This window comes from Denticeps clupeoides, chromosome 9 (genome assembly GCF_900700375.1).
Source record: "Denticeps clupeoides chromosome 9, fDenClu1.1, whole genome shotgun sequence".
In the NCBI taxonomy this organism is placed as follows: Eukaryota; Metazoa; Chordata; class Actinopteri; order Clupeiformes; family Denticipitidae; genus Denticeps; species Denticeps clupeoides.
Window position 1 is genome coordinate 12,799,523 of NC_041715.1, and position 26,484 is coordinate 12,826,006.

Here is a 26,484-nt window from a genome sequence, read left to right on the forward strand (position 1 = left end):
GGCTACTACCACCCTTCTCTCTTCATAAACTAACTTGTGTGGCTTACATCTCTTATAGTTAGTTATTATCTTACTTATGCAATTGTGTGTGTGTGTGTGTGTAACGACATGTAACGGCGTTACGTGTTTAGAATACAAAATATGAGTAACTGTATTTCGTTACCGTTTAAATGAGTAATAATCAGAATACAGTTACTTTGTTAAAAAAAATGGATTACACAGTGATCTTTTCCTGTTTCATATGTTAGGCTACCCCGTCACTATCTCCTCTCTAATTTTGGTAATTCCACGCTGCGCGGACCACGCATAACACAGGTGTTCTGCGCCCATAAATCCATGCTACCCCTGAAATTGTAAATAAATATGATTTTATTCACTATTACACCATGATCTTTATACTCTTACAGTGCATATGTACTGCGTATTGGAGCCATTTAAAGTGATTTGTACCGTTATCAGAAATGCACAAATTTAAATGGAACCCTATACGGTAGCACCGACAAAGCAGCATAAATCGTCAGAACACCAGAAACCCAAACATAACACGCAATAAGCGGCTTTAATGTAAGCGTCCTGTTAACGTTGGTGGACCCAGAGCCAGCACAACAGAGCCAGCAGTGGTCGGGCAGGATTTCTTTCTTGGAAATTCCCACACCACTTCACATTTAAAGAAGAAAGGGATGAGCGAATCTGATCATGCAATGCAAAAACTCCAGCGTCAAAAGACGCTCCACACCCAACCTAAAGAAACATCTGGAAGTAAGTTCTTAAGTTCTTTTTGTCCTCAGGAAGAGGGTAATTGAAAATGCTGTTTTTTTTCCTTGTGCAAGGCTACTTTTTATTTTTACTAAGTGATGGAATGTGTTGGTGACCATAACAGTAAATACTTTTCAATGGCATATTTTATGTTTGTCTGGTTAAGGAAAAACAGGGCTTTTTTATTATCTGTGATTGCTACATTCATGTAGTTGTAAAAAGCATGACAATATATTAAGTAATCCAAAGTATTCAGAATACGTTACTCACATTGAGTAACTTAATGGAATACGTTACAAAGTACATTTTGGGGAATGTATTCTGTAATCTGTAACAGAATACATTTTAAAAGTAACCTTCCCAACACTGCATGTGCATATGATATGTATGACATTTGTTACACATGGCGTAGTAAACGCATTACTACAAATGTCATACGTTCTTAGAATAGAAGTATTCATATCAGTTTACACATGGGATGAAGAGGTTTTATTTATATAATATAATATACAGTACAGGCCAAAAGTTTGGACACACCTTCTCATTCAATGTGTTTTCTTTATTTTGATGACCAAGTACATAACTCCACATGTGTTCATTCATCGTTTTGATGCCTTCAGACAGAATCCACTAATGTAAATTGTCATGAAAATAAAGAAAACACATTGAATGAGAAGAAGTGTCCAAACTTTTGGCTCGTACTGTATAATATAATATATATTTCTTTTTCGTGGAATGAAATGCGTAAAGAGTTTATAATGCATGAAGAGGTTGCTTTTTATTATCACTCTTGAGGGCGCCGTTGCGCTTCTCCACAGCAGCTGCCCGCACGTGACCGGAAGTCGGAGTTCAGAGGTCGTCGGAAAGATGGTGGAGAGCAGCGAGGTCCGCGTGGTTCGCTGCGGTGGGAGCAGAATAAACGTAGCAGCCCCGGTTATTTCCGTCGACTCCCGGTACGTTGTGTGTTATGGTGATTTAACCCCGACTTAACGTTGGTGTTTGTGCGGAATGGCCGTCACTCGCGTTGTTTTCCGGTCTTACCGCGAGCACCAGTTGCCACGCTTTTTACTGACGTTTTACCTGCTTTCTCTTCTAAATGCATCGCTTTTTTATTGCATCCTCATTTAATGCGAATCTAGTAAACATGTATTTTCTCAGACGCTTCAGCACCACAACTTGGTCCACGCTAGAGATCTCGACTTGAGTAAAACTACAAGCGAATTTGTTTTACGTACATTTAATTGTAATTATTAATTTTGTTTATTCACTCATTGTCATAAGCACCGAAGACCCCATATTAGGTCGAACCAGGTGGCTGCGATGTTTAAGCTGTTTACAGTGCAGTCGAAAAGGGTTCACAGAGCATCACCCCCCCCCCCCACCTTCTGTTATGTTACTGCTTTATTCCAAAATGGATTAAATTCTTGTGTTCGTCATAATGACAACGTGATTGGCAAGTTTATAAAAAACTATAAAACTGAGAAATCACATTTATATAAGTATTCACAGATGTTTAGTCAGATTCAAGTCTGGTATCTGGCTGGGTTGTTCTGAAGACACTCCTTTGATATCTTGGCTATGTATTTAGGGTCGTTGTCCTGCTAAAGGATGAACTGTCATCCTGGAGCAGGTTTTCATCCAGGATGTCTCTGTACATTGCTCCAGTCACCTTTCCCTCTGTCCTGACTAGTCTCCCAGATCCTGCATCTCTGGTGATGAGCGGTGCCTGGTATCTTCTAAACATGAGAGAAATTTGTTTCTCATGGTCTGAGAGTACTTTTACTAAGGCATGGTTTCTGTTTGATTGGTGGTTGTCCTTCTATAAGGTTCTTCTCTGTCCACATAGGACCTCTGGAGCTCTTACAGAGTGTTCATAAGGTCCTTGGTCACCTCCCTGACTAAAGCCCTTCTCCCCCGATCGCCACATTGGGACCTTCAAAATAGCAGATATTTTCTATAACCTACCTGAGATTTGTGCCTCGAGACAGTCCTGTCTCGGAGGTCTACAGACAAATCCTTTGACTTCATGCTTGCTTTCTGCTCTGACAGGAACTGTCAACAGACGTGTGCCTTTCCAAATCACGTCCAAGCAACTGTTTTTTTTTGTTTTTTCCAATTAAGCTACAGAAGGATGATCAGGGGAAACAGGATGCACTGGAGTTCAATTTTGAGCTTCATGGCAAAGGCTGTGCATACTGTATAGTACTGTATATTGCAGTACTCTATACTGCAAATATATTAAAAATAACAAAAACTGAGAACCCGCTAGTGAACTGTTTTCACTTTTTTTTCTTTATGGGGTGATATGTGAATTGTGAGTGATAAAACCATTTAATCCATTTTGGAATAAGGCTGAAAAAGTGATTCGCAGTGAAATGGTGGAATGTCAAGACCTTGTTAAATAATTTTAGGGTGATGGAAGGGAGGCAGGGGAGGGGGTAAAGCAGTAAGACATTTGACACTTAATCGCAGCAGAATTCACAAGTAAAAAAAGTCATCCCAGTTTGAAATGAAGGGGAAAAAAGCAACTACGTATCATAGGAATCAATGACAACAACTTAATTCATTTTAGATTTCTTTTCTATTATTAGGTCTGAGGATTTGGTGGTAGTTTTACACAGAGTACATTTCACATTCAGTGCATGCCATTTGTTTAAATTATTAAAAATATGAGTTGACTGTTTGCAATACTTACTCTGCAGTTGTGCATTCTTGCATTTAGAGTGCTGGTAAGACGATGTAAAAATTGTGCAGATCACACTGTTTATTGAAACATTTATTGAGTTAGTCCTGGTCTTCTTTAAATACCTAATTTCAGCGTTTCTGTTTTAGGTTTCTCTTGTGTGCGTCAGGAGACTTGGTGAAAGTCTTCAGCACGAGTACAGAAGAGTGGGTGCATGTTTTACAGGGTCATACCAACGTGGTGACAGGAATCACCCTGAATCCTGCCAACCAACTGCAGGTTTGGCTTCCTCTATTCCTCTAATTATTATTGGCCCTGTTCTTTACCCAACCCTGGGTTTGTATTGGTACCTTCTTCCAACTATTATAGAAGACTGTAACAATACAATTTTTTTTCTTTTCATTAAATATGTGAAAAGAAGGGGAAGAGAAAATTAATGTGTTGTCTGTCTGACCTGCAGGTTTACTCTAGCTCAGCAGATGGCACTGTTAGGCTGTGGGACTTCACAGATGGCATTCTGATTAAGGTACAAAATGCTTTTCAAAATGCTGTAACTTAATGATACTGATTAAATATAAATATAATAATAATAATTAAATTTTTTCCTTTAGACCTTTGTTATAGGGTATCCAATAGCCACGCTGCTTGTCTCCAATAAACATGAAGGAATCCTTTTTCTCGTCGTACCTGCAAAAGATAATTCAAATTCTGGTAAGTATAATAAGGTCTGTTAATAACTTGTTTATGTATTCTTGCTGGAATTACAGTGAGAAATATTCTATTTACTTTAAACTCTGACTCTAAGTATCCAGCTTGGTTTTGTAACGGCTAAAAGGTATGCTTGCCATTTGTAGTATCCCGGCCTTTTCACTCACCATTGTCCTCATTTCCCTCCAGAGTGCTTACAGCTTGTTGCTGCGCATGTCCCAAAGACTTTGGAACAGGAAGTGGAGGTCAGAGAGCTAAGTTCGGTGCTGCCAAATATTAGCCCCAACCCCAGGGCAGTAGGCTTCGGCAGAGAGGTAAGAGGGTGGATTTGTCTGGATACAAGTTGCACATTTCACTTATTATTTAAGCTTATTTAGCAACTTTTTTCTCAAAATATGGCAAAATGCACACAGAACCTTTACAAGCAGCACTGATTGTAGATGAGGATGGACTTAATCATCTCTCGTATTTCGCTCTGTGTCACATTTGATGTTCTTGATAAAATGATAAGGTTGGGATGCTGATCGAGGACAAGGTTTATGAAGTGCTTCATTTTATTTATTTATTTATAATGATTAGCATTGACTGGCACATGATTAGCATTGACTGGCCGCTACTGATTTAATGGCAATTGTTTTCGAAATGTGTAGTTTATAGTTCCATTGGAAAAGGAAAACCTAATTTGCCCACTGGCTGCTTTCGGTTTCCTTTGCATTTGACAGCAATTGATGAAACAAGTTGCAGTGAAGTTGTGCTTTCTTAACATATTGAATGTAAATTTACACAGTAAAGTGAAAGTTTTGATTTTTTATTTTTCAGGGTGAATATATTGCTTCAGCAGAAGGCTTAAAGCTCATTGTTTATTTCTTCAGGGACCAAAAGCCCTACAGGTCTGTTCCTTTAATCAGTAGTGTCGGAAACTACATATTTTTGGTAACCTTTGTATGGATTGAAAAGATTTATGCCTTCCACACTCTTAACTTTTTCTTTTGTGTGATGTAGATTTAATCTCAGTAAAAGTACAAAGAAAGGAGCCAAGAACACATTTACATGCGTTTCCTGCCATCCCAAAGATGACTGTGTAGCCACTGGCCATGAGGATGGCAAGATTCGTCTATGGTGAGTGGGATCATAGGAGATTAATATATTATGTGTTTATTGTTAAGCAGTCACTTTGAACCATGTTATGACTCTGTGTGTGTGCATCTTAAGACTCTTTTTGTTATAAGAACTTAAATTGTTTCACATTATAAAGAAATACTATTTATTTATAAGGGTGCTCCGAACCTCACAGTTTGTCCCTTGTTGAAACTGCCTCTTCTTTTTTTTTTTTGTAGGAGAAACTTTAATCAAAAGAAGGAGTACACATACACAACTCTGCACTGGCATCATAGCGTTGTCAACACCCTGTGTTTTACCCCAGAAGGTATTGGAGTAGAAGATTGTTTTTCTAATTTCATTTGTTGTGCTCAGTAAAAAAAAAAAATATTTTCTATGAGTAATCCCTTTCATTTTCCTCTGCCCCTGTGACCCCACCATGGCAGGAACCACTCTGTTAAGTGGGGGAATTGAATCGGTGTTGGTTCAGTGGCAGTATGACAGAAACTCCAAGTACATTCTGCCTCGCCTGGGAGGCAGCATAACTCACATTTCTGTGTCTGCAGACGGTTCCCTGTTCACCACGTCCCACTCTGACAATAGTAAGAAACCGTTTCTTAGTCCAGTTTTAAATTTCTAAACGACACAACGTTTGAATAGTAGTGTATGTGTATATTACACATATCTGTTTATATTAATGAGGGGGTGTGTTGAAGCAGTAGATTTTTTGCATTATATTTTTATCTGTGCGTTGCAGAGCTCCTAATACTTTGTCTTCTTTCAGAAATCACAGTTATCCAGAGCAACCTCAAAGTATCTGCAGTGATACAGGGCTTGGTCAAAGGTGAGAGTGGCTCTTGGCCTTGTCAGAACTGAGGTGTTGTCAGTCTATCAGAAACAGTACATGATTGTTAAGAGAACTTTCTCCTCTGTCCTCCCAAGGTGAGGCCGTTCACACAGATCTGGTGATTGACCCACGCAGTAAAGCTTTAGTGCTGAATGGGAAACCAGGTCACCTGCAATTCTACTCGCTCCAACGTGATAAACAGCTATACAATGTAAGCCCGTCCCAACCCAACACTGAATTTGAAAATGAAAGTGATGTGATTGCCATTGGGAGAAACTGCAGCAGAGCACATGGTGCACACAAGAAAATGTGTCCCCTGCTTTTAACCCATCACCCTTGGTGAGCAGTACAAGGCCACCGAGTGACCTTGAAACTACTCCATGTACGCACCACTGTACTTGGATCAGGCAGCCACAGTCACCACCAGCACTACTTTTTAATACCACCGGCAGAAAATCGCCAAGCAATGTCATTATGATATAATCAATTATGTTCTGCACTGCATCGATGCATCAACTAATTTCAATACCATGTGCATCCACATGTGTGAATGGGCAAGTGAAGTTTTGCATACATATCTTTATAATCATTTTAGTTTTAATTTAGTCTTTTGTTTGGATTGCAGTTGGACATTGTGCAGCAGGAGTACATCTACCAGGAAGGTCTGGACCAGTATGAGGTGGTTAAGGCAGCATTTGATGCCCACGGATCCTGCTTGGCTACTGTAGAAGAAAGGGGAAAGAAACTTTCTGACACTGAGATTACTTTGAAGTTTTGGGATTATAATGAGACAGCTCAGAGGTACACGTTAACATGTCAAAAAGTATTTTGTGCAGTTTGGATTTCCACTCTTAATATTTTGTACTTTTCCAGTTTTGTTCTGAACACCACCGTAATGACTCCCCACGACAATCGGATTACGTCCATGTGCTTTTTCCCCACTGCTGAGACCACCATGGTAGTTACCACCGCCAGGGACGGCTGCTTCAAAGCCTGGCTTCTGGGGCAAGAATCAGACACAGAGAGTGAGTCTGCACCTTTTTGTTGCCAGAAACCCTGGAATTATAGATATTAAGTTAGAATTCTAGAATACGATCACTTAGTACTGTGGTATAAAGTGTATGCGACATAAATTTGGCCAGCGGGAGAGATTATAATTATACCGGCCAACCACAGAAATCTCTGTTCATCTCTGAAATCCACTGCATGACTAGAGCAAAACCATTTGGAGCACGAGCCATTAGTTTTGGAACAATCATGACTAAACGACTATTAATTCTTGATCCATCGGTCGCTGCACACTTCTGGGTTTCTGAAGTCATTTTCAGAAAGTCATTTTGATTTTAAAAATAACATCTTTGAATCCTGGAGGGACTTCATGGAAAAATATTAATAAGCATGTTATTATTTTTTATGTAAACTCTACAGGTGAATTTAGAAAATCCTACAATTTGTTTTATATAATCACTCACACCATACAAATATCCGGTATTTTACTGGCCTTAGACAAAGTCCACTGTCCGTTTGAATTACCCAGATGTTGTTTTGTCTGGTATACAGTTATGCTATATGTTGTATAATTGCATTTCCTTTTCTTTGGACACATGTTATCCTTTCAAAAAACGTTACATTTAAATGTACAGATCACATTATATACCGCAATATATACAGTCTAGCATCTATGGTTCAATTTATATCACAATATGAATTTTATGCCATATTACAATCTTACAGTCACTGATCTATCTGTGTGTATGGTGATTGGTTTTTAAATGTAATGATAATTTACAAACCCAGTTCTTATTATTTGAAGTAGTAATTGAAATAGTATCATTTTTTTTTTTTGGTCTGGCAACACACAGCATCTGTTCTAGCACTCAATATTGCTCTATGTTTTTTAACGTGTTTTGCAATTTGTTATCTTTGGCACTTATCTCAGTGCACCTTATCTTTGCATAGCTACACGTTTCTTGCTTACAGTAATGCGCTGCAGTGAACTGACTCAAGCTTTTGTTCTTATCCATCCTGCAGAGCAGGGGACAGACGGGCCATCCTGGTCATGTGATTTTGTGGGCAGATACCACGACCTCCAGCCCACAAACTGTTGCTTCTCTGCAGATGGCTCTTTACTGGCAGTCAGTTTCCAGGAGGTCATCACAATCTGGAATCCAGAGACCTGGGAGCTTCTGACCACCCTCTGTCAGCCCCCAGGGAACATTAAGTGAGTAGTTTACCCCCAAACACTTAAAACCTGGATAGAGATGCTGAACCTGCTCACAGGATTAGGCTCCACCCCCATTCAAGGATTTTTATGTTCGTAGAAGTGTGCTCACATTTTTCTGTATTGTTACCCCAGCCTTTGGTCAGGGGAAAAGACTTGACCACGTTCCAGGCGCAGGTTAGCAAGTTCATGAAAGTCTGCCATCCTGTCACCTGACTTCACACTTGGCAGGCAGCTCTTGAGCAGTTTAGGTCTTTTATGGACTTGTCGCCAGCCTTTGTAATTGCTTCAGTGTCACTGATCTGCTGTAGTGTCTTAGTGTCTAGGTTAGTGTGTTATGTAGAATCTGAGTTTTATTACCACTCAGTACCATAAACACCTTTTCAGCTCCACTGGTAATTCGAATCATCCGACGGTCAGCATGAATTCCATTGTTATTATGGAATTTGGAGTGACTCCAAAGTGACTAGTGTGGTTGAGCAACTGATGTCTTTTTATCCACCAGGGATCTTTGTTTCGGACGTCTAAGCTGCTCCAGGTACCTGCTTGCCACCACCACCAAAAACATGCTGTGCTGCTGGAACCTCCTCACCTGCTCTTGTAAGCGTTCTCCGTGTCTGCACAGTCACTGCTGTTGTGAAATAAAACCCTATAAATGGCTGATCAAGGGTTTAATCACGTCGGATGAATGGGCGAGCGAGCCTGAAATCATTACTCCCTTGTTTTGTTTCAGTGGAGTGGAGCACATCCATAGCTGTGACCCTGCTCAAGGCTGATCCATTGTCTGAAAACATGGCTGTGTTCACCTTGCAAAAAGAACAAACAGACTGTAAGCTTTACCGAAATGCACAATCCACCAAAAATTCACAGTATGTTCATGAGAAGCCACATTCTAATCACTGAGCCATTTGGCAATAATCTGTTCTCTAACTGAAATCTCAGCAGTTCTTGGATGAGGATGAAGCTGAGATTTGGCTTAGTTCTTTTGCCCGCTTGGGCCGTGCTCATGTAAACCATGTACTCTGCGAGGTCTCTGCGTTTTGCAATGGCTCATTGACGTTCTTCGGCTTCCACGCAGTGTTTGTGTTCAAGCCCTGCGAGCCTCGGCCTCTCTTCACCCAGAATGCCCTGTGTGTGGGAGAGGTGCAGCGCGCCATCTTCGTCCCTCGAGAAGAACCGCTGGACAATTGCGACGAGAGCTCCCTGTGGCTGAACAGGTCGCAGCTCTACTGTCTCACTGAGAACATGGTACGTTTTACTGCTCGCAAACACGTTCCTCCTCCTCTATTATTAAAGTCTGTGCTTTTTACTCTTGCACACACCCAGCATCGTCTCTATTCAGTTTTTAAATATCGGGATGTACATATGGAAGTGGAAAAAATCTTAAATGTCTGAAATTAATCTTGAAGCGTCACATTTAGCTTGTTGGAAGCCGTAGAAATGTGGAATGAATGAATGTAGAGATGAAAAAGAACATAGTGTTGAGCAAGAATAATGTTCTTTGTACTTTGAGATGTACTTTTTATATTTATATTTTTATTCCTTATCCATCACTTCTGCTTTTAAAGGATTTATTGGCCTTTACCACAAAAATAGAAGATGACAGTTTGATTTCAAGGAAGCTGGTATGTAATCTGACCTTGATTGTTTTTGAAAAACATATTAAGAGAGTATCGTGTTCGATATTCTGCTTAGTCACCATTAACCCTGTGTGTCATCTTCTCCCCACCCAGGCTGTTATTGATGACAGCGTAGCCGTGACGCCATTCTACCTGTTGCTAGGCAAGCACAGACAACGGGAACAGGAGATGTGTGGCCTGCCCGTTACTGAGCAGCAGGGCCGTGCGCAGCTGCCGCAGGGATCAGTCGCCGTCAGAGAGGTGCGCAGTCGTGTCCCATGGAAGTGCCTTGTCATGGTTTACTCGACTCGTTCCCGTGTAGTGCTTTTATTGATTTTTGTGTGTGTGTGTGTGTGTGTGTGTGTGTGTGTCCTTTTCTACACATTCAGTTGTTACACACGGCGGCTCATGTCTTGCCCCCAGCGTCCTTCTTATGCAACATGTTTGTAAAGTCTCTCCTCATATCCCAGACTGGAGTGAAGTAAGACATTCTTATTATTTTATACAAATAGTTTGCGAGCTACGTATTTTTATATTAGTATTATTCAGGGTAATCTGCTCTGTGTTATCAAATATCTGCCGAGTCATTGTTGACCACAATCTTGTTTTTCTGTCTCACACGTCCTACCTATGTTGCTGAAGAGTGGAAACTGAGCCATCAGAACAACAAGCAGAGAGCGAAAAGGAGGAAGAGGAATCGGAGGAGGAAATGGACTCTTGTGATGCTCAGCAGGATCGGAGAGTTCAGGGTTTGGGGGTGGAAACGGTGCCTCTCATCTCCAAAGCTCAAGAGAGGGAACTGAAGAAAGTGCGGAGAACAGACTACAGCTGGCTCAGCTGCCTGTCGGACTCCTAAGCATCACTGAACAGCCTCTTGCCCGTTTCACTGTTTGTTGGCCCCACAAACATTGACTAATAAAACCTAATTTTATTTTTTGAAATTGATAATAGTTGCCTTTTGTACGGCCTCATTTTTATAGAACACTTTTAATTGCTACCTTTTTTTGTACAAAGAGAGTTTTGAACTTCCCTACACCATGACTTAAATCAACCTACAAGGTCTGAAAACTCCATTTATTCATGTTTTTTTTTTTATTCAGTTTAAAGGAGACTTTTTTTAAAATTGTTACCCTACATTTAATGTTACAGTGTGTCACATGGAAGAAACCCAACCCATGTGTGAATGTGTTCCTTCATTTGTTCTTTCCAAGGTTCTTTCATGACTCAGCAGTTTGCATCTGCAGGCAGCCGAGTTTCCATTCGGCCAGCACATGAACCCACGGTGTTGGGTTTGTCATAAACCACCTGAGGGGCTAAGAGAGATTTTTTTTTTTCATTACTGAAATGTGCACAATCTATGTTTCACCCGACCAGTGTTGCAACAGGAGCTTGTGAGAGTGATTATTGGACTCTGTGCTCAAAATGGCCTTCCCTTCTGTTCCCATCGGTTTAGTTTTGCAAGACTGGCCTGATAAGGTTGTCTTTTTGTTTTAATAAAAACAAGACTAGTTCTGTCACTGTTCAGCCACTGTATCACAGCTGCCCAGCTTAAAGTCTGTCTGTGAAACAGGCCTATTTGTAAGGGGCCGTCTGTGAACCTTGCTGTGGAATGTGACCCCATACAATGGCAGCTGGACCAGGGCCATCAAACCAGCCCTATTACTGGCCGCTTTTATTCCTCTGATCACTTTTCACACTCCCACTCATTATGCCCCTTAAGCATACAAGACACACAAATCAAATAAAGATTCCTTTATTTTCACACAGGTGTAGTACAATCGATCTGTTCTGTAAAGAGTTGTTAAATGTACATTCACATGAATGTATGCTTTAACTACTGTTACCAGCAATACAGATTCCAATTCCAAAATGATTGATTATTTGCAGCATTTGTCATACTATGTACTTGGTTTATTACAATTTAACTATAGAAACAAAAAGCAGGATCAACACTGATACTATGTCTAATTGGAAAATAGGCTTAACTTTAGTATATAAAACATTAAAAAGTAAAAAAGATGCACACAAAAGATAGTAAAGTTACCCTAAAAACCTTCAATGAATGGATTTGAAGTGGTTAAACTTATTGCAAAAAATTAATTTTAAATGTTGTGCACGTTTAACATTTGAAATGGCCCAATGTTTAATGTAAAACACAACATCTGCATTTCAGTACAGATACCAGCTGCACTTCAGCAGAACACCCAAAACCAAAAAACGCTAACGGCTGCATGTCATGATTTCCAGGTAAAATAAACGTTCTCTCCATACGACAAATCCTCAAATTTACCCAACCTCAATATTTAGTCTCATTTAAAGACCCTGTACAGCTCAAACCAAGACAGGATTGCAGGACTGCCAAACATAATGGACTAAAATGTTTCAGGGACGTGAGAACAGAGAAGTTAAAAAGACACCAGCAGGGGAAAAGGGTGGCAGGTTTAAATGCAAGGATCATATTTTGCTGGAGTCTGCACTTGAAGTGAAACCTGGATTTAAGCAGTCAAACAAAATGTTCTGGTGCTTTTTTTTCCTTCTTAACAATCAGCAGAAAAGGCAATAGCCTTGTGGAAAAAAAAGAGAAATGTGTGCATGTGCCTTTGGGATTTATTTTTGTTTTGTCGTTAAAGAGAGAGCGAATTTACTTAAAGTGCTTGAGTAACAATCATAGTCAAAATGATTTTCCTTTGACAAAATCAAAATGAAATCAATTTGTAAGAATTGGTGCGCTACAAGTGAAAGTACAGTGTTTGCCATGGGGTCTTAGAGATTTCTATGGTGAACAAAATATTTGGAATGTACTAACATTCTCATATCTGAGAGAGCGAGCATCAAAATAGATTCAAATCCCCCCCCCCAAAAAAAAGCATCCAAATGTTTGGCCTTAATTTTTCCAATGTGTTTGGTACAAAGCCAGTACAAATCACCACCTAGAACACGGAGGCCACTTTCCCTAAACTGGGACAGGTTTGCCACCAAACCTGCTTCCATAAAAAAAAAAAAAAATCTTTTTGACAAAGCCAGCTCTGTGAAGTCATAATCTAAGCATGGACATTGTGCTGAAATGGCCTCCAAAAATATATACACTGAGCTTTCGCAATACACAGGATAAAACTGCCAGGGTTCTGAAAAAGATCCATCCAGACAGACCGACTACATGACATTTCCCCTGAAGTGTCTGTTTTTAAAGGTGGGACTGTTAATTCTTTCCTGAACTGAAAAGGGCTGGACGTAGTTCCCTCACTTCCATCTATTGAGCTTTGGTAAATTGTGAAACTGAATGAAAGCAAAGGGTAATACATTAGCACCACTGATGCAGAAATACTGATGCAACATGAATAAATAAAAAAAAGCCTTGATTTATGCTCCTCAACCAATGGTTTTGCAAAAGCCTCATAGCTGCGTCCTAAGAAGACTCCATCCCTGGGTGGGACCAAGACAACGCGAATGTAGCATCATTTATGCCACATTAAAAACCTGGTAAAAAAAAATAAATCACCCGTAATGCAGCGGAGTGAAGCCAAGGTTCCCTGTGCAGCTTTGAAGCTCAAGTTAAGGAATATGTTCATAAGCCTTGAACGTCCAGACCAAGAATCACTGCAACTTTTAAACTCTCCCTTATTTAGACACATTTCTTCTTGGGCTCCAGGTCGCCACAGCACCACAGAATACCAGAGAGCTCTTTGCTGCTATCCTAGCTACTAACTAACGACATCTACACTAGCTGTGTACGGCAATGCACTCAGATACAAAGATGCGGCACGAATGCGCGAAGCGTGTTAAACCGGAAACTGGTCCCTGTGGTACGGGGTGGGGGCTTTGTGTGCTCAGCATATAACAGGGACAGCGTCTCCCTTTAACGGACTACACAGTTGTGGACAGTGAGGTACTGTGGCCCTCTGCTTTCTGTTCAGGGGAGCAGCAGAGGAAGAGCCTACTGCCGAGGCTTTTGTAGGCATACCTGAAATACATCATGTGCCCCATGGCAACAAAGGAGACAGAGATGATGACCAGCAGGCCGAAGGCCTCTGGATTGGGTGCCAGAATGACCATGATGAAGTGCAGAAGATCTAGGAGGTAATTCATGGAGTTCTGGACACCATTGATGATTCCTCTTTCGGACTCAATCACATTTTCTTGGATTAGCTGGGTCACAGTCAAGTCGAAGGACCACAGACCTTCAAAAGAAAGTTGTACAGCACTGTCCAATTATCACTTTAATTAGCAGTAGCAATACTGACATGGAGAATATAGTGTAGGACAGGGTTCTTCAATCCTGCACCTCAAGTCCTAATCCAGGCCTTGATTTCTCCCTGGTAGTTACTATTTCTGATTGGCCACAAAGGCTTCACAACTGACTCACTGGCAGAAGAAGGCCAGACAATCGCCAGTATCTGGACCTTGAGGGCCTCGAGTTGAAGAACCCTGTGTAGTGCAGTAGAGAAAGAGGATTACTTACCAACTCTAGCAGCAATGACTCCTGAAAAGAGGAGACTGACAGAAATATAGGATTCAACCTGGGGAACATCTTCAGACATCACTGTGGAGACGTTTACCAAGCTTGGTGCTTCAGTCGTGGTCACAGTGGGACCCTCGGGCAGGGCAGCACCGTTTCCGAAGAGTTGGTTGAAATCCTTAAAGGGGGACACGCTCAAATCGAAAGGACTTCCGGGGGAGAAGACCGAAGCCACACACAGACTAAGACAAGCGAGCTGGGCCGTGCCGGACATGAAGCCGGTGCGTATGAGACCGCACTTCTTCCTGATCCAGGTGAAGGCCACGGTGCCGAGGATCCCAGAGATGGCTGAAGCCCCCATGAGAAGGCTCAGGATGGAGCCATTTAGGCCCTGTGTGTAAGCGAAGCCCGTGGTGATGCAGTCGAAGCCCAGCACTGTCATGTAGAGAAAAGCCAGAGACATGCCGGCAAAAAAGATGGACTGGTTGTAGTAGGCCACCCATCCGTCCCTGAAGGTGCGCAGCGGCTCAGTCATCTGGTAGCAACAGCCATGTTTTTTATCCTCAATATCCTTCTTTTCCATGGTTCCATCATTCATCAGCTGGGAGCCTTCAACTTGGCTCTGACCTTTTTCAATCTCTGTAATCACACACAAAAAAAACTCCTGTTATTCCTGTTCAGGGTGAAAGGAATGGTTAGTTATGACCAGACCACGTAAAATCACACCTTTCTCAATATTCAGATGTCTCATCTCCTGGTTGTTGTCTTTCTGTCCAGCTTTGATAGCCAGCGCTGGGGTTTTCTGGTAGACTTTCCACAAAAGGGAGTACTCCACACACATAGAGCACAGGTTCCAGCCGGCAATGAACCCACAACCAATAAAATGGGAGCCGAACGCCATAATCTGTCCCACCAGCATGGGTGCCAAAATGTTGGTCAGCTGGTCAATGATCCTCACTGTGGCGTTCATATCTGATGATGAGAAGAACGTGGACCCAAGAACAGTAATGATTATTGTAACCCGATTATGATGTTTTTACATCCTGTTCCTATAATAAATTTCTCACATATCCGCCATTATCCAGGCTACAGCAGATAAGACGGTTAACACGAGAATGTAATTCACTGCCACTCAGGAAATACTTGCCTTTGCTTATGACCTGTAACAGTGTTCCATCAAGGTTAAGGATTTTACTGAAGGCAGATAATTCTACCATAAAACTTTACAGGCTTAAACAAACTGGGTGAACCGGCGGTCGCATTTCAGCAGCAAGAACCGCAATCAGAGATCAAAAGGCGCAGAGCTGGAGGATTTAGGAAGCCCCCCCCCCACCCACATGCCTCCTAGTGGAGGTGTGTACCGGAGACCAACCTGCCAGTCTGCTCCGGTCCTCTCCGGCCACCACCACGACCCAGTCTCTCTGAATGGTGATGGACATGGCAGTGCTGGCCAGGTTTGCAATATTGGCAATGGTGATGACCATGATGTAACAGGTTGTCTGTTAACACAAGAAATACACTTTTACACACATATACAACACACTCGCCTATGAACCAGAAGACCACAAAGTCACAGGTTCAAATCCCACTTACTACCATTGTGTCCCTGAGCAAGGGCACTTAACCCTGAGTGTCTCCAGGGGGGGGCTGTCCCTGTAACTACTGATTGTAAGACACCCTGCATAGGGGCGTCTGATAAACACTATAAATCTAAATGTTCTAGAATTGGAAGCAGAAACGCTCGGTCCATCAGACGGAACTTGTTTTTCACAATCATTTCTGTCCCTCCACTGCGGCTTATGAAACGTTACTGGCCCGCTGTTCCGTTTGTTATTGTATACATTGAGCTACAGCTGCTCCAGGCGGGAATACAGACGGAATTAGCTGCACAGGTTGAGCTGCATTCCCTCTTTTCTTGCTGAGTAGGCATTACGACTGCACTCAGTCTCATCTTTCACGCCCAGCAGACTCAACTACAGAACCCTGGACCGCTTTACCTACCCTGTCGCTCCTCTAAAGAGTGGGTGCCATTCCCTACTGCCCCCCTTAAAAATAATAACATGGTCCTTGAAATGGATGTTTTTTTTTTTTTAATGAAGAAGCAGCTTAAATCTCAAAACCAAGCCCGGAGCCACCTCAATAACTGGCTCCAAGCTGTGAATGAACTCTTTTAAAAAAAAAAAAAAAAAGCTGGGTAACGCTTCTGTCACATTACATCACATAAAAGGTAACTTTTGGACAATTTGAGTAGTCACAGTGGAATTTTGAAAAATAATTATTGCATTGAAGATGCTAAACGTACCAGCAACCATCCGTTGTAAAGTTCAGAGAGTTGCGGTTTGAACTGGAAGACGACCATCAGCAGAACTCCGCAAAGAATGACAGACACGTTCTGTACCACCAGGGATGTCTGAGCCACTGTTTTTAAAAATATCAAATCATACATAACTCGTGCATAACTGTTAAAATTTTTTTCCTGTGCATACCTGCAGTCTACCGGCTATTAAGGTTTATATATATACACACACACACACACACACACACAGTGTGGCTGACAGCACCTTTGAGTCGGGGGTTCTTGTCCACCCAGTCTCCGATGATGGCGCCCAGCAGGAGCACAGACCCCGCAACCACCAGCCCATACACGGCGGTGAGCAGCAGACTGTTGCCATACAGTTCCACCAGAAACACGGCCACGGCGAAATTCCACATCCGATCTCCCTAATAATAAATCATCATCATCAACAACAACAATATAAATACAAAAACAGGGGACCTGGATTCCTTTTGCATGTACAGGGATTACTGGAATTACTGGAATAATGCAAACATTCGTGGGTAAACAGGATTCTTTTAGCCAGCTGTTGATCCAGCTGCGTTCTTTATTTCCTCACACGCTGGCACTGAAGCCGCCGCTTACCCAGGTTGACAGCGCATGTCCAAGGTAGATGAGGAACTTTGCAGAGGTGAAGAAATCCCTGACAGATTCTGCAATTGCAAGAGGCAAATCCGTTCAGAAGCCCCGCAGGTGGTGGACTTTACCACTGTGAGGCGTGCACGCCATCAACGTACCATTGCAGTGTTTCTTGGATCCTGTCTTTTCCATTGCTTCGTGCTGTTTTGATCAGTGCCCTATTTTCAAAAATTCCCCCCTTGTGGACCTTCCTGCGTCGGGAGCGCGCGTTTCTCCTCGTCCCCCCTCTTTCCAAACTTAGCTAGCACTGTAGCTGAAGTCGGAAAGATAAATGAAATTCAGCGGCCAAGCGAGGTCGGCCCGGTGAGCAAAAGAACGCGGTCCGTGCGCAGCGTCGCGCCCTCCGAGCCCCGCGGCGCGGTGCGGTGTTTTTATGACAGCGCCGTGCGACGCTCCCTTATCCGGCGCCGTGACGTCACGGCGTCACGTGACGCCCGCGCCGTGCCGCTGTATTCTGATCCATTGTGTGAACGTGACCGAGGTCGGGCGTCCAGGTTGGCGTATGGAGGGTGTTCAGAGCAGAATGGAGCCTTTGTCTCCTCCTTGTCGTCTTTGTCCTGTGCGTTTTTTGTTTTTTTTTGTTTTTTTTTTAAATGGCCGTCGACACCAGCATCATGCTGGATGCTGGTCTTCGCTTGCCGTGTGAAAACACGCCTCAGGCGGGTCACACTTGCAGGTTCACCGCCTACACCAGGTTCGGCGGGGCTTGTAAAATATTGGTTCATGTACATATGCATGCAGGTGAAATTCAGTGTTTAGTTTTTGCACACCGAACATTAGCTGTGAAAATAACTTGTGAGTGCCTTTTGACATTTGACCTTACAAGTGTGTAGTGTAATATATGTCATATTACACATAAATTGGCAAAAAGTGTGGGGAAAAAGCGAAGCAGAAAACGACCTTAATTAATTCATATATGAAATAAAATTAAAAAAATGAAATAAAATAAAAATGCTGTAAATGCTTATAAATGCTGTGAATGTAAAATTTACACCAAGTCAAATGGGTCAGAGGACAAGTTACTTGTTTGCACACGTGTGCAAACACATTCAGAAGTTGCTAGTAACAACACTATTTGCAGACCAGGGACAATATGAAGTGTATTCTGTTGCCTGGTTATCGAGGCAGCTTGAACTAAAACTGCAAATATATATATTTTATCAAATATTTTAAATATATTTTTTAAAGACTATACTCATATAAACCAATTAATAGAAAATGTTAACCTACCTTACTATACTGTTTATGTGCCAAATGTAATGTAGATGCCCCAGCACAAATCCTGCCATGCCAATCTCCTCTTTATTGTTTCTTTACTTGGAAAATACATTTCAGCACATGACAGCTTATCTCGGTCACAGATGTACATCCCACCAATCTGAACTCAAAGGGCAGACTGTGTTACCACAGTAAACGGTTTCCTATATTACACATTACATTACATAAACATAGCATTTTATAATAAATATGTTTCAATTGATTTGTCTTGACTCAGTCTGACTGTGCATTCGTCAAAGGTTTGCTCCATAAGGAAATATATGACTAACAAAATTCCAGTGCTGTTAAACAATAAGAGAACAGACTATTGGTCATTTCTTCTTTTGGTTATTTAAAAAAAAAAGGAACCACAGGAATTCTGAAAAGAGCATCCCTGTTATTGTGCTGTCATAACCTTAATCTGAGGTTCTATGAAGACCTTTGACAAGCATTGTCAACAAGGTTGATCATAATTATAATTACAGTATGGATTTATCATTGGTCACACACTACAATTACAGGCTTTTTAGACAGCGTTATTCTGGTTTGTATCTTTTTTTACATTTATTTTATTAGAATAAAATATTTTTTATTACAGTTCTCTGACTTTCTGAGACTTTTCTTTACTCTGTACTGCAATGTGTTCTGAGTGCACTTTGAAAGGAAGTAAAAGTCCTGCTTATCTTAATCAGTGACTATTTTCTCCAGATAATGGATTAGGGAGGAATTATATTTTCTTGCCAGGAGTTGCTTTTTCATACATTCTCATTATATTTAAGCCAGTGGATTTTGTGGTAAAATTAACACACACAAAAAATCAAGAAGTGCCCTAGCATATTTAATTGCATGTGGGGTTAAAGACATCGGTTTGGTATTTTGTTTACTAGCAATTATTCTTTGTGCTGTCACCGAAGACAAAACCATACACAATCTATTTTGATCTCTGCCTATTCATAGAAAATCTAGTAAACAGCGCTAGGGTCATGCATTCAACCTGGAACATAAAAACAGCTTACCCCGCCCCAACAGTGGGCTATTATTGTTCTCACTGACTGCTCTGGTTTTGTGGTTTAGTCAGTGTTGTCATACCAGGTTTTATAACTGCATGGGCCTATTGGGATTGTTTCTAAATTTAAACCAATGTTTCTATTTATTATTCATTATTTATTCAAATTACTGTACTGTAATACTAAAATGAAGAGGGTTCATTTGAGACCCTTTGACACTCAGGCTTCAGAAGCAGTCTGGCCACTTTGAACCGTTACCCTGACACGCATGTGTAATCATTATCCAGAACTCTTTTTTTTCCCAGCTGCTCTGCAGTGAAAACACCCCCTACTCCTCACAGATGTTTCGGATCAATACAGAAGCCTTCAGAGTGCACACGCAATGGACACGACTCGACCTGAGCAAACTTGCCCTTTGTTTGTCGCACTTGCGGTGGCAGGCCGTGAGTCATCGCAGGCTGTGTGAGAGGATTCTTAACCCTCCTGGGCAGGCGAGGATCAACAGCGGGGCCGGTGCACAGCAGTACAAGGATGGCATGCGCAAATCCCACAAATGCATACACACCTAGTCTGTCTATCGACACGTGTATAAAAGAAATGCCTGAAACAAGGCAAATATGCTGCATGGAAAAAAAATTCATAAATGCAGAAATGCATCATGTCATGTGCTCAGAATATTGTGTGCTCAGTCATGGGACTTCAAATGTAAGGCACAGTGCCTGCAATCATTTTTGAATAAACATTTCAGAACTCAGGACCTTTGAGTCCTCTGTAGCGTAGCAATAGAGAAACTGAAAAAAAAAATCATATACAACAAAAGTGACTGAAATGTGGTTGCATTTTAAATCATGCATCTATGTAACAGCATTATTTACATCTACACTGTTAACATTCAATTGCAATAGTAAAAACACATGTTTTTGCTTTATTGTGAAAGTAAATTGTGACTGTTGATTAAAATAATTTGTGTACAATGGAATCATGGTTACGGCTAAATGTTGGTGTATGTTACACATAAAACCCTTTTTATCATCTCGATGAATTGCCAACTGCAGGCATTTTTCTGATATGACTGCAGTGCAGTTGTAATGCAGTTAATGAAATTGTATCAGACCTTTGACTAAAATACATTCCATTCATTCAAGATTCAAGATTGGTTTATTGTCAGTACAACAGTATACACAGTATACTGGGTATTGAAATAATGTTTCACACAGAAACCCCATAGTGCAATCATAAAAGAAAGAAAAATACATGTATATACACACTAAACTCAACTATACTAACTAAAAATATAACTTAAATACTGTACAGTATCTCTACAAAAGAAAAGTAAATCTTTTCTGTGCAATGAACAGGACAAACAGGACAACGTCTTGTATGACTCTTGTAAGTGGATATGTTGGATATGTATTTCAAACAGGACAAACAAGACAAGGCAAACATGTGCAAAATGAACAGATATGTCCAAAAAGACCAGAGAAATAAATTGAGATGTGCAAAATGGTCAGTATGTTATCAGGTGCACAATGCTGTGCATACATATCTAACACACACGAAGAAAAGAAAACTGTCAAACGAGTGCATACTTGCTTGTGCAGCACATAGTTTGCATCCACTGATTTGCACACTCAACCCTCTCTTGCAGCAATGTCTGTCAGGGAATGGGAAAGTGACCCAGCAATGGAACACAGTATTTCCTTAACAGTGAACAGGGGGCGGGGCTTCATGTTTAACGCCACCCAACATATATGGTTATTTCCAACCTCCAGCGTCAGGGACTCTCGCATATGAACCAGAAGACCCAGATTCAAACCCCACTTACTACCATTGTGTCCCTGAGCAAGACACTTAACCATGTGTCTCCAGGGGGGGACTGTCCCTGTAACTGCTGACTGTAAGTCGCTCTGAATAAGGTCGTCTGATATAATGTAACATTTTGATTGAACTTCATGCACTAATTTAGCTAAATCTAACAGTAAAATAAGTATATAGCTTGATAAAAAATACAATGTTTTATCAAGCTGTAGTTTACAATGATAATGTTCATCCAGACAGATTACCACATGTTAAACTGGCGTTAAGCTTTTGTCAAATAACACCTTTTCCTCGAGAATTTTTTATTGTAAATGGGAACCAAACCAGCTAATCTTATCATATTGGGGATTTTTAAAAATCTAAATTCAGACCAAACTTTTACACTAATACTTGGTAATGAAACGTATTATATGGTACTTTTAAGAATTTGAACCACTGTATGTTTTTGATATTGGAAACGCCCACCTACATGTGACCCGTGCTGCGTCATCACGAGGCGACGGTGTCATGCCGTGTGGCGTTTTTCCCCCGGTCTCGTTAGACTAGTTTCTCGAGTTTTCTCCTCTCCCAGTAATCTTAAATTTATTTGAACTGACAATGTCGAGCAGCGATACTCCGGTGACAGCGAACACCGAGCAAGACGAAAACATTAAGAAGGAGGAATTAAACAAGAAGGTTCGAGCGATTTAGCATGCTAGTTCTGTGACAGAGTAGCGGCTGACCGTAATGTACATTTAATGCGTAAACGTTTTAGTTTTATATCTCTCTTGCTTTCAGATAAAAGAGCAAAAGGTTTTGGTTGATGAACTCTCTCATTTGAAGAAGAACAAGGTCCGTGTCGCCTGCTACGCACGAAGAAACGTGTATTATAAGAATCTGTATATGATCTGAAGGAAATTTCTCTTTTCTTGCAGAACGTTTACATTCAGCAGCCTAACAGCAACATATTTTTCCTGGCAGACAAAAGTCAAACTCTGAGCACGTCTAAAAGTACTTTTTTTTTTTTTTTTAATCAAAATTTACATGATGTTTACATGATTTTATGCTCTTAACATTATACCTACCTCATTCTTATCATGTCAGAAGTCCTGGACAACTTGAAGAAGGAGTACCTAGATATGTAAAGGCGGCAGAATGTGTGGCATTTGCTGCGTGGTGAGCTTCTCGTCCTCATCGTGCGTGCTGGACAGAAGCACGCGCGAGAGCCTGATCCGGAGAGGACCCGACTGCAGCCAGGACGTCATCAGACGTGCCACCGATCCAGCTTACAGCTGCCTTTTCTCAGCCCATGTGCTCCATATGAGGGGAGGCCTGACCAGTCAACCTCTCCAAGACGCCAGCGGGAATCTGCTGCTTTGGAATGGCGAGGTATTCGGGGGCTTAGTTGTGCATGAGGAGGAAAATGACACTGCGGTTCTGCTCCGAAGCCTCTCTTCCCAGACGTGCGAGTCCGGAATGCTGTCTGTTTTGTCTCAGGTACATGGACCTTGGGCTTTTGTCTACTACCATGAGGCAGAGCAGTGCCTCTGGTTTGGGCGGGACTATTTTGGTCGGCGAAGTCTTCTCTGGTACTGTGACCCTCAGGAGGTGACAATGACTCTCTCGTCCGTGGCAGCACATCAGTCAGGTTGTGACAAACAGCACTGGCAAGAGGTTCCTGCAATCGGCGTTTATAAGATTGGCCTCGGGTCCTGTGCCAGGCGTGGAGATGTGCGCATCGAGGTTTTCCCCTGGGCTCATGGAGGTTCTTCCGTTCACGACTGTGACTTTAAGTGGCAGGGTCTGCCTCCACATGTCTCAGTGGCGATGAACCATTTGGGCCTCTACCTGTCGTCCCCGGTATGTCCCATGAACACGGACACGTCTGCTCCGGCAGCCAGTATGGAAAATGATCGGATCACACAGCCTTCTGTTGAATTTCTGGAAAAGATGATTCTGTCCCCTCACCACAGAGGTGTGGTTGGCCAGCTTCTGGATGTATTGAGTGAAGCCGTGCGGAAGAGAGTGCAGTTCTTGCCACGTGCTGACCTACCGCCATCGTCATTCAATTGTAATAACGCGGCTGAAATTGCTATTCTGTTCTCTGGTGGGATTGATTCAATGATACTTGCGGTCCTTGCTGATCGTCACATCCCTACCGAGAAACCAGTAGACCTTCTAAATGTTGCCTTCAAGCTCCAGGAACCAAAGGGGCCGTCAGAAAGCTCCAGAAAGGGGAAAAGGCCGAAAAACAAGGTTTCCGACTGTTGCACAGAACCGGAGGATGTTCGCACAAAACCGAGCGGCTTTGATGTTCCTGACCGGATCACTGGCAGATCTGGCCTGCAAGAATTGCGACGCCTTTGCCCGGATCGCGAGTGGAACTTCGTCGAGATCAACGTCACTCCCGAGGAGCTTGGAAAGGTCCGCCAGGAAACCATCTGCCATCTGGTGTACCCTTTGGACACTGTACTAGACGACAGCATCGGCTGCGCCGTGTGGTTTGCAGCCAGAGGGACTGGGCTTGCTGTAGGTGCGGAGCAAAAGCAACACACCTCAACGGCGAAGGTGAGCCTCGTACAATTTTGTCTGTTTCAAAGAAGCCGTTTTTAGAAGTGGATCGTAAGCGATGCTTTCATTTTTCCCGCCAGGTGGTCCTGACCGGCATCGGAGCGGACGAGCAGCTCGGAGGTTACTCTAGGCACCGGGTCTGTTTCAAAACTCACGGGCTTGGGCGACTGGTGGAAGAACTAGCCATGGAGCTCGGCAGAATTTCCTCCAGGAACCTCGGCAGGGATGACAGGATAATCGGGGACCATGGAAAAGAAGGCCGGTAAGTTGGAGATATTTTCGGCCCGTCTTGTGTAGCAGCCGCACTTCCTTTTTGGTTTTTTTTTCCTTAAAGATTTCCCTACTTGGACGAAGACGTGGTCAGTTTCTTGAACGGCCTGCCAGTGTGGGAGAAGATGGATCTGTCTTTGCCCCGCGGTTTAGGGGAGAAACTTCTGCTTAGGATGGCCGCAAAAGAGTTGGGGTTGGACGCGTCTGCTGTTCTGCCCAAACGAGCCATGCAGTTTGGCTCAAGAATCGCCAAATTGGAGAACTGTCGGGAAAAGGCATCTGATAAATGCAAAAGACTCCTCGCACAATGAGGTGAATTTTTTTACATCATTGTTTAATACACTTTTTGAAAAATTAAAAAACATAATAAAGTGATCAGTTTCTCCTTTTTCAAACACCGAGACCTTGCATTGTTCTCGTTTTATTTCAAGTAATTTTCATTTGTGTGGATTTTACTTCTGAAATATTGGTCACATTCTGTGTACGAGGACAGGTTCCCCACATCAAAACGACCGGCCACTTCAAAGACGTAGACAGGCTTTCTGAAACGGAGGAATCGCACGAGAGGGTTCAGACTGATGGAAGGTTTCTTTTTACCGGATTAGAACGCGAGACATGCCTTGTTATGAGCCAAGACAAAAAGATTCCGGGTGCGTCTCGCTCCTCGATGGGTGCAGCCTGTTTTGATGCAAGATACACGTTTTAACGACCCAGAAATATACTTTAAGGACTATACCATATTCAAGAGTTTACCTTCTTCTCATGAAGAAATTCTGGTAAAAGTGGAAGACATGTTCTTGACAGGAGATAAAAGCAGGGGCACTGTGAAGACAAGCGTGGTTAAAATTGGATCAAGGGATTAGCGGAGAATTAAGTAAGCGGTTCTCACAGCTTTCCGTGACTGTGTCTCGGACGGACGAGGCTTCTCCAGCATACATGTCGCCCTCAGGTCGTGGTCCACCTCCAGAATACCGTACTTGGAGGTTTCTGAAGGGGGGGGGGGGTGTAAATGTACTCTTTCTCTCCTCCAAGCAAACATGTGATCCATTATTACCGCGTGAACTTTGCTCGGATTTGTTCATATTCGTTGGGTGCGCGCTCACCTTCATCTTTGCATCGGTACGTCAGGACTAAACTGCTGTCGCCGCACTCGGCCTGTAGTTCAGAGAAGCGGCCCATAAATTTCAAAAGACTGAAGTCTTCTTTGAACAACGTGTCACTGTTGAACAGAGAGGATGTTAAGCGTGGACGAGGAGACACCGCAATGTTCTCCTTCGGAAATCGGGCTGCATTGGTGTCCTGGTTCCAAGTCCAGTTCACGTTTTTTTTATTTGTGGCACTGCCATCCAAATGACATACCCTCCAATGACGATGAGGTGGTCGTCGAGCGAGAAATGGCCGATTGTCAGCTGGAGGCAGGCCAGGGCTCCGAGCCGATCCTGTGGATCAACACACACAGCACTTACAGCACATCTGGCCTTAGATTTAGACACATAGATCTCGACCCCAGCTGTACACAGCGGGCCATGTGAGGATCTTCATTTAACAATGACACGAACAGAACCGCAAACCTCGTTTGCCCTGGTCCCGTCGCTGAGGACCCGGACATTGGGGAACTCTTGAGCCCACGTCTGAAACGCTTCGTGGTGAAGTGCGTTGGTCTCGGGGGACGGAAAAGTAAAACGAATGAATTCATTGAGTCGAAAGCACAACGTGTCCTTCGTTTATATATATTATATATATATATATACACACACACACACACCGACGGCTACTCACTACGACAAAAATGCCGTCCACACAGCCCGTCCGCGTCAGCACGCTGGCCCAGTGCGAGATCAGGGCGCAGCGGCCCACGGGCAGCAGCGGCTTGGCGACGCCGGCCAGATGTTGGAAGTGTCCGCTGCGGTCGCTGTCGATGTCCCGTTGCAGCCTTGTCCCGTACCCCGCCGCCAGGATCACGGCTTTCATTCCGGGTCGCCGAGTCGGTCGCTCTCGAGCGGCCCGGTGTGTATAAATGCCGCCGTTATCGGTGATCGATGTGTCTGCACATGCGCAGTGCGGCCGCGCCAAACGCAACTGAGCAAAAAAGTGAATAAAAACTCTAAACACAGGAGCGTGTCGTCGTGCAGGCCGAGGTTGTGCACACTTTCCGAAGAGGTCAACCTTTGACACATTAGTTTCTGGGTGACAACAACGCTGTGGCGCGTTGCGTGTCAC

The 26,484-nt window shown here is 42.7% G+C and overlaps 5 protein-coding genes across 5 annotated transcripts; 3 read left to right on the plus strand and 2 right to left on the minus strand.

Annotated features, from left to right (window-relative positions):
* The first annotated feature begins 1,620 nt into the window (after positions 1-1,620).
* wdr75 (WD repeat domain 75) lies at positions 1,621-11,694 on the plus strand. The gene is made up of 21 exons (XM_028991653.1): positions 1,621-1,709; positions 3,589-3,718; positions 3,900-3,965; positions 4,051-4,150; positions 4,337-4,461; positions 4,967-5,037; positions 5,150-5,266; positions 5,485-5,573; positions 5,692-5,847; positions 6,030-6,089; positions 6,188-6,303; positions 6,718-6,893; positions 6,966-7,117; positions 8,124-8,313; positions 8,819-8,913; positions 9,047-9,142; positions 9,392-9,561; positions 9,882-9,938; positions 10,047-10,193; positions 10,322-10,413; positions 10,575-11,694. The coding sequence occupies exons 1-21, from the start codon at positions 1,624-1,626 to the stop codon at positions 10,786-10,788; spliced, it is 2,505 nt and encodes an 834-aa protein (XP_028847486.1). The 5' UTR covers positions 1,621-1,623; the 3' UTR covers positions 10,789-11,694.
* slc40a1 (solute carrier family 40 member 1) lies at positions 11,670-17,858 on the minus strand. The gene is made up of 8 exons (XM_028991654.1): positions 17,461-17,858; positions 17,309-17,376; positions 16,950-17,109; positions 16,691-16,806; positions 15,761-15,887; positions 15,115-15,360; positions 14,392-15,027; positions 11,670-14,110 (listed from the first exon to the last, which is right to left on the minus strand). The coding sequence occupies exons 1-8, from the start codon at positions 17,492-17,494 to the stop codon at positions 13,797-13,799; spliced, it is 1,701 nt and encodes a 566-aa protein (XP_028847487.1). The 5' UTR covers positions 17,495-17,858; the 3' UTR covers positions 11,670-13,796.
* A 4,078-nt stretch (positions 17,859-21,936) lies between these two features.
* Positions 21,937-22,666, plus strand: asdurf (ASNSD1 upstream open reading frame). Its single transcript, XM_028992266.1, has 4 exons — positions 21,937-22,119; positions 22,222-22,275; positions 22,359-22,434; positions 22,528-22,666. The coding sequence occupies exons 1-4, from the start codon at positions 22,042-22,044 to the stop codon at positions 22,566-22,568; spliced, it is 249 nt and encodes an 82-aa protein (XP_028848099.1). The 5' UTR covers positions 21,937-22,041; the 3' UTR covers positions 22,569-22,666.
* On the plus strand, positions 22,547-24,665 carry asnsd1 (asparagine synthetase domain containing 1). The gene is made up of 3 exons (XM_028992264.1): positions 22,547-23,991; positions 24,075-24,256; positions 24,329-24,665. The coding sequence occupies exons 1-3, from the start codon at positions 22,579-22,581 to the stop codon at positions 24,573-24,575; spliced, it is 1,842 nt and encodes a 613-aa protein (XP_028848097.1). The 5' UTR covers positions 22,547-22,578; the 3' UTR covers positions 24,576-24,665.
* Positions 24,578-26,478, minus strand: LOC114797363 (uncharacterized). Its single transcript, XM_028992265.1, has 8 exons — positions 26,044-26,478; positions 25,836-25,925; positions 25,624-25,703; positions 25,368-25,483; positions 25,154-25,251; positions 25,018-25,086; positions 24,884-24,942; positions 24,578-24,806 (listed from the first exon to the last, which is right to left on the minus strand). The coding sequence occupies exons 1-8, from the start codon at positions 26,233-26,235 to the stop codon at positions 24,686-24,688; spliced, it is 825 nt and encodes a 274-aa protein (XP_028848098.1). The 5' UTR covers positions 26,236-26,478; the 3' UTR covers positions 24,578-24,685.
* Positions 26,479-26,484: the final 6 nt, after the last annotated feature.